Source organism: Calonectris borealis, chromosome 1, assembly GCF_964195595.1.
Source record: "Calonectris borealis chromosome 1, bCalBor7.hap1.2, whole genome shotgun sequence".
NCBI lineage: Eukaryota > Metazoa > Chordata > Aves > Procellariiformes > Procellariidae > Calonectris > Calonectris borealis.
The window spans coordinates 220,101,271-220,112,803 of NC_134312.1; the positions used below are offsets into that span (position 1 = coordinate 220,101,271).

Genomic DNA, 11,533 nt, shown 5'->3' on the forward strand with positions numbered 1-11,533 from the left:
AAAAGCAGGAAAAAGGGGGCAGGGAGCAGCACAGAGGGTCAGAGAGAGCAAGAGATGAACGGGAAGAAGGACGGGACGGTGAGACACAGAATGAAAAAACCAGCAACAGCGAGCGAAGCAAAGGCAGAGAGAGAGAAAGAGACGGGGGGAGAGAGGGGAAGGCAGGGGCACGGCGCGGCACGTGCAGGCGCAGGGGGGCAGAGAACGTGAGGGAAGGAGCCAGAGAAATTGAGGGGGGAAAAGACGGGTGCAGCTCAGGACAAGAGATGGAACAGGGAGACACGGCGATGGGCTGCAGGACAGAGACCGAGAAGGGAAAAGAAGAGGGGGAGGGAGCCGGGCACAAGAGTCGAGAGGAGCGGTACGGGGGCGGGAAATACAAAATCCCGCAAGGGCCTGGAAAAGAGAGGGGGACGGCGGAGGGGCAGGGAGGGCCCAGGACGCACCAGCGGGCAGACGGGACCCGCGGGCCCGGGACTCGCCCCCACCGCAGCTCCCGCTCCCGGCGCTGCCAGCAGGCTTCGACAGCCTTTGACTCCAGCCGCTTCTTTCTCCCCCTCTCCCCCTTTCCGCCGCGGTAACTCCAGCCGCTCGGCCGCCTCCACCGGAGCACACACGGGGCGGTCGCACAGCTCTGCCGAGACGAGGCTTCCCGGAGCAGGAGCCTCGCTCGCTCCTGCACTGCGCGGCCGCACCGCGCTGCCGGGGGCGCGCACAGGCCCTGCGGTCCGTGCTGGCAGCCTGGCCCGCTGCGGGCTACGAAGAGGGAGCCTTCCTCGCCCGGGGAGGCAGGCTGGCTCTGCCTGCAGCAGGAGGCAGCTGCCGGCCGGAGGGCGTTGCATCGCCTCTCCTTTACCCTTCGCTCCAGCTGCAGCCGCGGCAGCTCCTGCCCACAGCAGCACCACCGCTGCTCAAGGAGCAGCTGGAAGCCCGCAGGAAACCACACGACACCGGCCACAAAACTACGCGGGCGCCGCGGCGGCAGCAAGGACTCCGCCGCGCCGGGCGCGCCCGAGAGCCATGCGGCTGCCCGGCAGCCGAGTCCGCAACAACGACACCTCCCGCCAGGCCCGGGCCAACGCAGCCGGGCCGCCCGGCAGCCGGGTGCCGGAAGACTGCACTTCCCGGCGTGCTCCGGGGAGCCAGCATGGCGACCGGCGGCTCGGCTACACCTCCCGCCAGGCACGGGCCGCCACGGCGCGGCCCCTCCGCCCGGCTCCCGGCGGCCCGCGGCGCCCCTGTGCGGGGCCGGCGCTGCAGCTCCGCGCTTTGCGCGCCCAGCGCCCGCCGGCGCCGCGCGCGGGAGGGGGCCGCGGCGTTTCCTTACCGGGAGGCAGCGACGGGCGCGGCGGAACCAGCGCGCAGGCACCGCGGGGCGGCGCTGCGGCTACGGGCGGGCGGCGGCGCGGAGCGGGGCGGCGCCACCGCGCATGCGCGGCTCCCGAGCCGCAGTCCCGGGCGGAGGCCGCCGCGCGGCGGAGCGGTTTTTTAACCGTTGGGCGGTTGGGGGCTGCGCGGCGCTCAGAGCTCGGCCCTGACGGGCCCGGGCAGCTGCTCTGAGTGCGAGCGCCCTCCCCCGCACGGCCTCCGCTCTCTCGCCACCCCCGACGGCTCTTTTGTCCGGGGGGAAAGGGGCGGTGTTCCGGCCCCGGCTGGAGCGCACCCTTCCTGGAGGTGGCCGCCAGAGGCAGGTGGAGGCCTGCACACCTCCGGCACCGTCCTACGGGGCTTCTGCTGGGCCAGAGCCACGGGCGTGTGTGCGAGGCCCAGCGTGGGCAGGGGCTGGCTTCTGCTGCTTTCCCCCGAGAGGGAGAGCTCTGCCCCGTGCGGGTTTCACGCTGAGAGGTGACTGCTTGTCCCTTGCTGCAGGGCAACAAGCCGTGGATCTCCCTGCCCCATGGAAAGGGCATCCGCCCCACCATGGCTGAAGAGAGAGACAAGGGACCGGCGGCCAAGCAGAGCAGCGGGTGAACTCCGGCTCGGGCCGGCAGTGGCCCTTTCAGTACAGGAACTGAACGGTTGCGTCACTGCTGGGGAGCATCCCAGGCTGGGGGGAGCCGTGCCGGGCCAGTGCGAAGCCACGCTCTGCTCTCCGGAAGGGCCTGCTGACCTGGGGAGACTGCTGGCCATCTGCGCAACTGCCAGAGCCATCCTCCAGAAGGGCTTCCTCTGCGCCGCTGGGCCCAGGGGAGGCCGTGCCTGGGCACCCGGTGCGGGCTGGGGCTGCCGGGGCGCAGGCAGACACGGGCAGGATGGAGGCGCCGGCTGGTCGGGAGCTGGAGCGCCGGAGGCTCGGGCAGAGGCCGAGGGCGCGGGCTGTGCTCGGCCCGGAGAAGAGGGAGCACAGGGGCTCTGCAGCTCTGCCTGCCGTAATGGGCTTTGCCTGCACCCGTCTTTCTGCTGAGATGGACCAGACACAGACGAACACTGGGGGAAACGCGTCCTCTTTTATTGGCCTCAGGAAGCGTCCACGGCCGAGTCGGGGCTGGCAGCACGATGTCGTCAGGGCAGCTGAACGCCTGGGACTCCGTCCATGAACCATCCCTCGCGTGCCTCCACGTGCCGCTCCCTCTGGACGCTGCGGAGGCTGAGGGGCAGCTGCTGTCTGCGGGGACGCGCCTGGCGCTGGCAGCGGGGCGCTGCTACTCTTGCTGTCCCGCGATGCAGGTACAGCGGAAAGCCCTGCGCAGAGCCCTGAGGGCCCTCCTGAAGAGGGAGGGCCGTCGCCGTTGAGCCGGGAGGTGCGGGAGGGCGGCGATGCCTGTGGGGGAAGGAGAGCTGTAGGCGAGGGGCTGGGTAGGTGACGGGCACGCTCCTGCCTGCCCCCCACCACCGAGGGCTTTCCCCAGGGAGGGGTGGCCGGGGCACAGCCAGCCCCCGTGCGTGCAGTGCTGCCGGCCTGGCCTGGGTGTCGCTCACCGGGATGGCCGGGCCAGGCCTGCGCTTGCCGGGGCGGTGCTTGTCTCGGGGACGTACCTGGGTCATCCTCGGGCATGTCCCTGCAGCCGGAGGAGGGCTGTGCGTCTCCTCTGTGCTCGGGGGCCACCTGCATGGGGAGAGCAAGAGCACAGGCATGGGATGGAGGGGATGTCAGCGCGATGACACGGAGAGCACCAGGCATCTCCCTGCCGCACACACCCTGGGCGCTGCGCCTGCCCCCGGCGCCTCGGGACGCCCGGTGCTGGCCATGCGCGCCTGGCTCACCTGGTGCTGAAGGTCCCGAGCCAAGGGAGAAGCCGCTGCGTCTCCTTCGCTGTCCGCTGCTGGGGCACGGTGGGGTGTGCCAGCGTCTGCCGGAGGGTTTTCAAGCACTGGAGAAGCCCCTTCTTCCTCGTGCACTGCCGAGGAGACGGTGGCTGCGCTGGCCTCTCCTCGACGGTCTCCAGACATGGGAGAAGCCATGCTTTCTCCATCCTCGCCTGCCGCTGGGACGAGAGGGGCTGGGCTGGCCTCTCCCTGAGGCTCTCCAGCCAAGGGAGACTGGGTGTCCTGAGGTGCTGCAGGTGTTCCTGCTGCTGTCGCCGCATGCGTGCTTTGGGTCAGGTCCTGTTCTGCCAGCTGCTGGCGGGGTCCCTGGGTCACAGCCACAGCCCTGCGCACGACCTCTCTCACAATGCACCAGGCTGCGTCCTCCAGAGCCGCGGCGCTGGCTGTGGGGCTGTGCGGGGCAGGTGCCTGGCTCTCCGCCTGCGCCGCTGTGGCCTGCTCGGCGAAGGCAGGAGAAGCCGGTGCCTTTGCCTCCTCTTGTGCCGCGGGAGCCAGAGGCGCGCGGTGCCCCTCTTCCTCAGGGGCTCCGGCCAGGCCAGAAGCTGCCGGCCCGGCGTCCAGGAGCCCCGCCGGGGCAGGAGACGCGCTCTGCAGGCCGCCGGCTGCCTCTCCTGCTGCCTCTGGGCCCGCGCTGCTGGGCCAGCCGGGCCCCTCCTGGGCACCAGCGTGAGGGTCCTGGAAGAGCTCCGGGACCGAGGCGTTGACCCAGATGTCAGAGATGGTGACGTCTTCCCCTTGGGACAGCTCTTTGTCGCTGTCTTCTTCCAACTCTTCCTCCTTGGCCAAGGCCCCTGGGTCCTCCTATAAAACATTAACAACAAAAGGAGAGCTAAAGAGAATCTCCGTCCTGTATGGGACACGGGGGGAAAGGTAGTGACAAAGGAGGAGGAAAAGGCTGAGGTACTTAATGCCGTCTTTGCCTCGGTCTTTAATAGTAAGACCAACTGCTCTCGGGGTACCCAGCCCGCTGAGCTGGAAGACAGGGACGCAGAGCAGAACGAAGCCCCCATAATCCAAGGGGAAATGGTTGGTGACCTGCTACACCACTTGGACACACACAAGTCTATGGGGCAGGATGGGATCCACCCAAGGGTACTGAGGGAGCTGGCGGGAGTGCTCACCGAGCCACTTGCCGTCATTTCTCGGCAGTCCTGGCTAAGCGGGGAGGTCCCGCTTGACTGGAGGTTACCAAATGTGACACCCATCTACCAGAAGGGCCGGAAGGAGGATCGGGGAACTACAGCCCTCTCAGTCTGGCCTCGGGGTGCCGGGGAAGGTTGTGGAGCAGATCATCTTGAGTGCCATCACGCGGCACGTACGGGACAAGCAGGGGATCAGGCCCAGTCAGCATGGTGGTGCTTGGGGCCATGGTTTAGTGGTGGACTTGGCAGTGCTAGGTTAACAGTTGGACTTGATGGTCTTAAAGGTCTTTCCCAACCTAAGCGATTCTCTGATTCTATGGTTCTATCTGAGAGGAGAGAGGGGGATTTGTCAAGGTAGCCGGGCTCCCACCGGCAAATGCCTGCCGGGGACCTGCCAGCAGCGGCTGCTGGGACAGGGATGCAGGAGGAGATGGGGCTGCAGCTGTGCGGCGCAGGGGCTGGCCCCAGGCAGAGGGAGGCTCATCCCCCGGTCCCGTCCCGTCCCTCGCCATCCCATTCCGTCCTTGGCACTCACCTGCCTGGCTCCAACGTTGAGCCGCCATGACCGCGTCAGGTAGAAACGCTGCTCCTTGCCCTCCTCCCGGCCGTCCTGCTGCTGCTGCAGGGTGGCTTTCCTGGGCTGGGCCAGGCTGCGCCCGGTGCGGGCCAGGCAGCTGCTCTCCAGCTCCTCCAGAGACTCCATCTGGACGGACAGTGCCACGTCCCGCTGTGCCACCGGCCGCTGGCTGGCTGCCCGGCTCCCAGTGGAAACCCTGCCCAGGGCCTCAGCCACAATGCACCGGGCTGCGTCCTCCAGAGCCGCGGCGCTGGCTGTGGGGCTGTGCGGGGCAGGTGCCTGGCTCTCCGCCTGCGCCGCTGTGGCCTGCTCGGCGAAGGCAGGAGAAGCCGGTGCCTTTGCCTCCTCTTGTGCCGCGGGAGCCAGAGGCGCGCGGTGCCCCTCTTCCTCAGGGGCTCCGGCCAGGCCAGAAGCTGCCGGCCCGGCGTCCAGGAGCCCCGCCGGGGCAGGAGACGCGCTCTGCAGGCCGCCGGCTGCCTCTCCTGCTGCCTCTGGGCCCGCGCTGCTGGGCCAGCTGGGCCCCTCCTGGGCACCAGCGTGAGGGTCCTGGAAGAGCTCCGGGACCGAGGCGTTGACCCAGATGTCGGAGATGGTGACGTCTTCCCCTTGGGACAGCTCTTTGTCGCTGTCTTCTTCCAACTCTTCCTCCTTGGCCAAGGCCCCTGGCTCCTCCTATAAAACATTAACAACAAAAGGAGAGCTAAAGAGAATCTCCGTCCTGTATGGGACACGGGGGGAAAGGTAGTGACAAAGGAGGAGGAAAAGGCTGAGGTACTTAATGCCGTCTTTGCCTCGGTCTTTAATAGTAAGACCAACTGCTCTCGGGGTACCCAGCCCGCTGAGCTGGAAGACAGGGACGTGGAGCAGAATGAAGCCCCCATAATCCAAGGGGAAATGGTTGGTGACCTGCTACACCACTTGGACACACACAAGTCTATGGGGCAGGATGGGATCCACCCAAGGGTACTGAGGGAGCTGGCGGGAGTGCTCACCGAGCCACTTGCCGTCATTTCTCGGCAGTCCTGGCTAAGCGGGGAGGTCCCGCTTGACTGGAGGTTACCAAATGTGACACCCATCTACCAGAAGGGCCGGAAGGAGGATCCGGGGAACTACAGGCCTCTCAGTCTGGCCTCGGGGTGCCGGGGAAGGTTGTGGAGCAGATCATCTTGAGTGCCATCACGCGGCACGTACGGGGCAACCAGGGGATCAGGCCCAGTCAGCATGGTGGTGCTTGGGGCCATGGTTTAGTGGTGGACTTGGCAGTGCTAGGTTAACAGTTGGACTTGATGGTCTTAAAGGTCTTTCCCAACCTAAGCGATTCTCTGATTCTATGGTTCTATCTGAGAGGAGAGAGGGGGATTTGTCAAGGTAGCCGGGCTCCCACCGGCAAATGCCTGCCGGGGACCTGCCAGCAGCGGCTGCTGGGACAGGGATGCGGGAGGAGATGGGGCTGCAGCTGTGCGGCGCAGGGGCTGGCCCCAGGCAGAGGGAGGCTCATCCCCCGGTCCCGTCCCGTCCCTCGCCACCCCATTCCGTCCTTGGCACTCACCTGCCTGGCTCCAACGTTGAGCCGCCATGACCGCGTCAGGGAGAAACGCTGCTCCTTGCCCTCCTCCCGGCCCTCCTGCTGCTGCTGCAGGGTGGCTTTCCTGGGCTGGGCCAGGCTGCGCCCGGTGCGGGCCAGGCAGCTGCTCTCCAGCTCCTCCACAGGCTCCAACTGGACGGACAGTGCCACGTCCCGCTGTGCCACCGGCCGCTGGCTGGCTGCCCGGCTCCCGGTGGAAACCCTGCCCAGGGCCTCAGCCACAATGCACCGGGCTGCGTCCTCCAGAGCCGCGGCGCTGGCTGTGGGGCTGTGCGGGGCAGGAGCGTGGCGCTCTGCCCGCGTTGCTGTGGCCTGCTCGGCGAAGGCAGGAGAAGCCGGTGCCTTTGCCTCATTTATTCTTGCCCTCATCACCACAGCCTTGCCCTGTGCCCGGTCCCGCTGTGCCGTCGGCTGCTGGCCGGGTCCCCGGCTCCCAGTCAAAACCTTGTCCAGGGCCTCACTCACGAGGCATCGGGCTGTGTCCTTCACAGCTGCAGCACAGGCTGCAGGCTTGTGCGGGGCCGGCGTCCATCTTTTCACCCTCAGGGCTGTGCCCTGGTCACCGCGGATGCCCCCAGCAGACGGCACAAGCTGTCGGTGGCCGCTGGCTGCGGTGCTGATGGTCCTTTCCCTGCCCCTGGCAGAAGATGCGGGGGGTGGTGCTGGCACAAAAACCAGCTTGCCGCAGGTTCTGGCAGCTCCTGGTGGCCAAGCTGCGGGTGCGTGCGCGGGTGCCGCTGCCTGCCTGGGGAGAGGCGGCAAGGCTGGCAGACGGGCCGTCTCCTCCCGCGTCGTCACCCTGCTGCAGGGCAGTGCCACCCTGTGCGCCAGGCTGTCCGTCTGCAAGAGAGGCCGAGGAGAGAGGCGGCGTGACTGTGGCCCAGCACCCCGGCTGGAGGAGCTCCTGCGGCCGGGCTGCCCTGCCAGCCCCAGGGCAGCGCTCGGCCCCGCAGGCGGCTGCCAGCCCGCTCCCAGAGCCGGCTGGGAAGAGGGCTGGTCCCCCCGCGGCCCACGGCGACTCCCGGGAGCACTCCCGGCACGCCCGGGCTGCCTGCCGGGCACAGCACGGGGGGCTCAGCTTGCCACGGGGGCCGTGCACGCCTGTCCCCTCCTGCACCTCCCGCCTGCCCGTCGGCAGCTCCTGGGCTCGGGAAGATGTTCAGCCCCGTCTCCCTCGGGCTCCCTACCTGTGCGCGGCGGCTCCCGGCGGTCTGCGAGCTCTCCGGGCAGGGGAGCCGTGGCAGCCTGTCCCCATGGAGGGACGAGGCCCGGCTCTGGCTGCCCTGCGGCGCTGCCTGTAGCTGCCTGCGGCCCACCTGCAGGCAGGAGGAGGAGGAGGAGGCGCGGGATGGAGGCGGCTGCCCTGGCACCGCGGCCCCCACAGTGCCGGCAAGCCCGGCCCCGGCACCAAGGCAGCTCCGTGCGGCCCCGTCCCACCCCCGGCCTCTCCGTCCTGCCCCGTCCCTCACCTGGCGCCTCTTCTGCAGGCTCGGCAGCCCGTGGGCGGGCTGGGCGTGCTCCTTCGCCTCCTCATCCATGGGCATCTTCGGCATTACCTGCCGCCGACCTGCCATGGGCACCCAGGGGAGATGCTGCCTCCTGAGGGAGGTGCTCTCCTGGGAGTGGGCACCCCAGGGCTCTCGCGCCTTAAATACCCCCACTGGCACCGCGGGGACCCCCGTCACAATGGCCTCTGGGCACGGTGAGGGCCCCCATCACAAAGCCCTGGCGGTCGCTGTGGAGATGCCCACGCCAGAGTTTTTGGTCCGTTGTTTCGAATCCGGTTTAGCAATTGGCTCAGGTCATCCTGTTGTAACAGTTTTCGGACTAATGTAAGATTCATTCCAATGGGGGTAGGTGGTGAATCTTGGTGACGTGTATAGCTTGACTGTAGCGATGATGGGTTGTACCAGGAGCTGAATAGTTGAAGTAGCGTCCCATAATCTTAGCAAAATTACAAATGCAGATATTTGAGTGGTTAGAAGTCTCCACAGCGGTGGTGTCTGTAAATGTAGAATCACAAGGAGTTCTCATGCAAACACATCCATTTCCACCATATATAAGCACAGTTTCAGGGGTTTCATCAGGATGTATTTCAAAATGACAAACATTTTGTCTAGTATCAAGGCAAATGTCTTGGGCCTTAATGGTATTGCCTTCATCCGGTTGTTAAATCCCTGTTGTTCCCGTAGAATACATGCATCAACACCAATAGTTTGCCATTTGTTCCCTTTCTTTGTTTTTGGGCCCATACTCCATACTGTGGGTAAATTTCAGGCTTTTTGTGGGTAGATCCCTTGACTGCACGGTGCCCTACCGTTATTTCTTCCCCTGGTGTGGCTCGAAGTGATAGTATTTGAAGAATGTTATTGTAATTGTGAGATACCTTCATTTCCTTCTGGTGTAGTGTCTCCCACCTCCACCCATCTTTCGGATATGCCTCGTTCCCACGTGTAACTGAAATAGCAAGGTTCAGGTTTGTCTTATCTGTCGGTAGGGTTCCCACACTTCCAGCATCATTTAGTAGGTCTTTTTGGTCTGTCCGGGCCACTTTGGAAGAGGTTACAATAAGCACCATGCTCTGCAAAACCCCATTCTGCTGTACTAGGATCATGGGTGTGTACTGGTCCTAGGGATTGATCCGCTTTTAATTGCTGTCTTGGAGTTCTGACGAGCTCTTCATGTTCTGACTTCCATTCCCATGATTTTCCTTTTCCTCAAAGTGAATATAGTGAGCGAGCACTGGTAGAAAATCCAGGTACGGGTTTTCTCCAACATCCTAAACCAACGCCAGGTTCGGCTTCTCAAAACATCAAAACCTAAGATATTTTCATTGTGATCTTTAATTGCAAAGCGAGCAGATGAGATACGCTTCTGGCCCAGGAGCCGTAAATTAACTTTTGCAGCTTGGCACATAACACTTGCTCCGTTCACTCCAGTGATTTTAAGTCTTTGCCGTCCAGGTCGTACACCCAGCTTCTCGGCATCTTGTTGTGTTGGTGTGGAAATCGGTGCTCCCGTATCGATTAGAAATTTTACCAATTGTTGTCGAGGACCAACCGGAATTAAAATATACTTTGCTTTAATGATGGGTCTAGCCTCATATTCAGAGGAATCTGAGGGGAACAAGGGGTCATCATTGCCCTCATCAAAGTCATCAGGATCACTGCAGATACCACCATCCCATTCCTCAGGGGACACAATTAATTTCCTAAGTGTACAATGTCAGGGGGATTGGGAGCCCGCAGAAGCACTACCTCGACCTTTTCTTCCAACTTTTGTGATTTCTCCTTTTCTTCCGGTAGCTTTTTGCAGCTGCTCGATTTTCAAGGACAGTATTAATTCAGCTTCCTTTCTGCCTTCTACTTCTTCTTGCAGGTCTTGCTCCCTTCTATTGTTATTCTTCCTATACTGATGAGCAGCTTCTGAACAGGTGCCTAACATTTTGCAAGTAATTCCTTTTCCATCTTTTATATAGCCCCTAGCTACTTTTAGTTGTTCTTCCACAGCTTCCCAATGATGCCCATTATTACGAGCCCATTCTTCTGAGAATTTGGGACTTGGATTTATTCCATGGTTTTTTAAGTAATCAGTGATACTTGCCATCCTGCCGACTACGCCGATTTGTCGCGAATGAGTGGTTTAGAGGCCGCTTAAAGAATCACCATCCAAGGTATTGGCAGAAAGTGATTTTAACAGAGATTTACAAAGGTGCGACCTAACAGCATTCGAGGGCAAGGTTCACTCTGTTACTTATGTCCTGGCTCCGGCTGGGACAGAGTGAACTTTCTTCCCGGTAGCGTGGGGGGTGTGCTGTGTTTTGGGTTTGCTGTGAGAGGGGCGTTGATGGCCCATTGATGTTTTGGTTGTTGCTGGGCGGTGCTTGCACCGGGGACGTTTTGGGTTTTTTTCCGGCCTCCCATGCCCTGCCACGTGCAGGGGAAGCTGTGGGGGGGAGCATAGCCGGGGTGGTTGGCCCAGCTGGCCAATGGGGTATTCTATACCATGTGACGTCATGCTCAGTATAAAAAACAGGGGGTGGGGGAGGGTGGGGGGGTGGGGGGGTGTTCGCGCCCGTTCGTGACACGCGGTCAGCGGTCGGTGAGCAGTTGCATTGTGCATTGCCTGCTTTGTATATTCTGCTATTGTTGTTGTTATCATTGTTGTTATTATTGTTCTACTTTGTTTTATTCCAGTTATTAAACTGTTTTTATCTCAACCCACGAGTTTTCCTACTTGTGCCCTCCCGATTCTCTCCCCCATCCCACCGGAGCAGGGGGGTGAGCGAGCGGCTGCGGGGGGTTTAGCTGCTGGCTGGGGTTAAACCACGACAACTTATTACACAGATGAAACATATAAAGGAAAATCAGCTAAGGGTTTATATCTTAGGGACTATATGTGTTTAGCAGCACTTAATCATCAACTACTCATTAACAAACTTGAGTAGCACTTAACCATTAACTAATTCAGTATTTACGAAATAAGTGTTAGTAGAGGCTACTATAATCACAACTTTTACAGATTACGCTTACTATTAGTCCACACACCCAGACAGACAGGAAAAAAGTCTGTTAAAAATTCCCCTCGATTTCAGTGAAGAAATACTCACGTCGAATGTCTGGGCATTTCTTTCTCAACGGGCGAAGGGCTGAGCTTCGAGGAGAGAAGGGGTTCAGGCCAGGTCCCGTCGTCGGCGACGCTCCTCCGAACATCGCAGAGCAGAGAGGTGGCGAGCTCCGAGAGGCTCCCACTCCGAGGGAGATGCTGGGCGCAGCCGCTGCGGTCCCGGCGAGCTCCAAGGCCTCCCTTAGGACCAGCGGTTAGAGGTTCGCAAGGTGGTTGGCTGTAGCCTGCCGTGAATTGCCCCCCGGGCCGCAGTCCCAGGTGGTGATTGCTAAAAATTCTGCAGGTTTCGGTGTTGTTCTGCTGGGCACCTGGGCCGGGCAGCGGGAGCACGTTCCC

General features: G+C 62.4%; 2 protein-coding genes across 2 annotated transcripts; both read right to left on the reverse strand.

The window, feature by feature from the left end:
• Positions 1-2,338: 2,338 nt before the first annotated feature.
• Positions 2,339-5,996, reverse strand: LOC142080147 (uncharacterized). The gene is made up of 6 exons (XM_075145111.1): positions 5,979-5,996; positions 5,551-5,658; positions 4,945-5,028; positions 3,205-4,068; positions 2,977-3,046; positions 2,339-2,761 (listed from the first exon to the last, which is right to left on the reverse strand). Exons 1-6 carry the CDS (start codon positions 5,994-5,996, stop codon positions 2,643-2,645), a joined length of 1,263 nt encoding a protein of 420 aa, XP_075001212.1. The 3' UTR covers positions 2,339-2,642.
• A 326-nt stretch (positions 5,997-6,322) lies between these two features.
• Positions 6,323-8,822, reverse strand: LOC142080193 (uncharacterized). Its single transcript, XM_075145249.1, has 4 exons — positions 8,041-8,822; positions 7,759-7,887; positions 6,801-7,411; positions 6,323-6,326 (listed from the first exon to the last, which is right to left on the reverse strand). Exons 1-4 carry the CDS (start codon positions 8,143-8,145, stop codon positions 6,323-6,325), a joined length of 849 nt encoding a protein of 282 aa, XP_075001350.1. The 5' UTR covers positions 8,146-8,822.
• Positions 8,823-11,533: the final 2,711 nt, after the last annotated feature.

Coding starts and splice junctions, on each gene's coding strand:
- LOC142080147 (XM_075145111.1), bottom strand. Junction 4,069..4,944: donor TCAACGTTGGAGCCAGGCAG/GTGAGTGCCAAG, acceptor AATGTTTTATAG/GAGGACCCAGGGGCCTTGGC. Junction 3,047..3,204: donor CTCGGGACCTTCAGCACCAG/GTGAGCCAGGCG, acceptor CTCCCCATGCAG/GTGGCCCCCGAGCACAGAGG.
- LOC142080193 (XM_075145249.1), bottom strand. CDS start 8,145: ATGGCAGGTCGGCGGCAGGTAATGCCGAAGATGCCCATGGATGAGGAG. Junction 7,888..8,040: donor GCCTGCAGAAGAGGCGCCAG/GTGAGGGACGGG, acceptor TCCTGCCTGCAG/GTGGGCCGCAGGCAGCTACA. Junction 7,412..7,758: donor CCGGGAGCCGCCGCGCACAG/GTAGGGAGCCCG, acceptor CCTCTCTTGCAG/ACGGACAGCCTGGCGCACAG.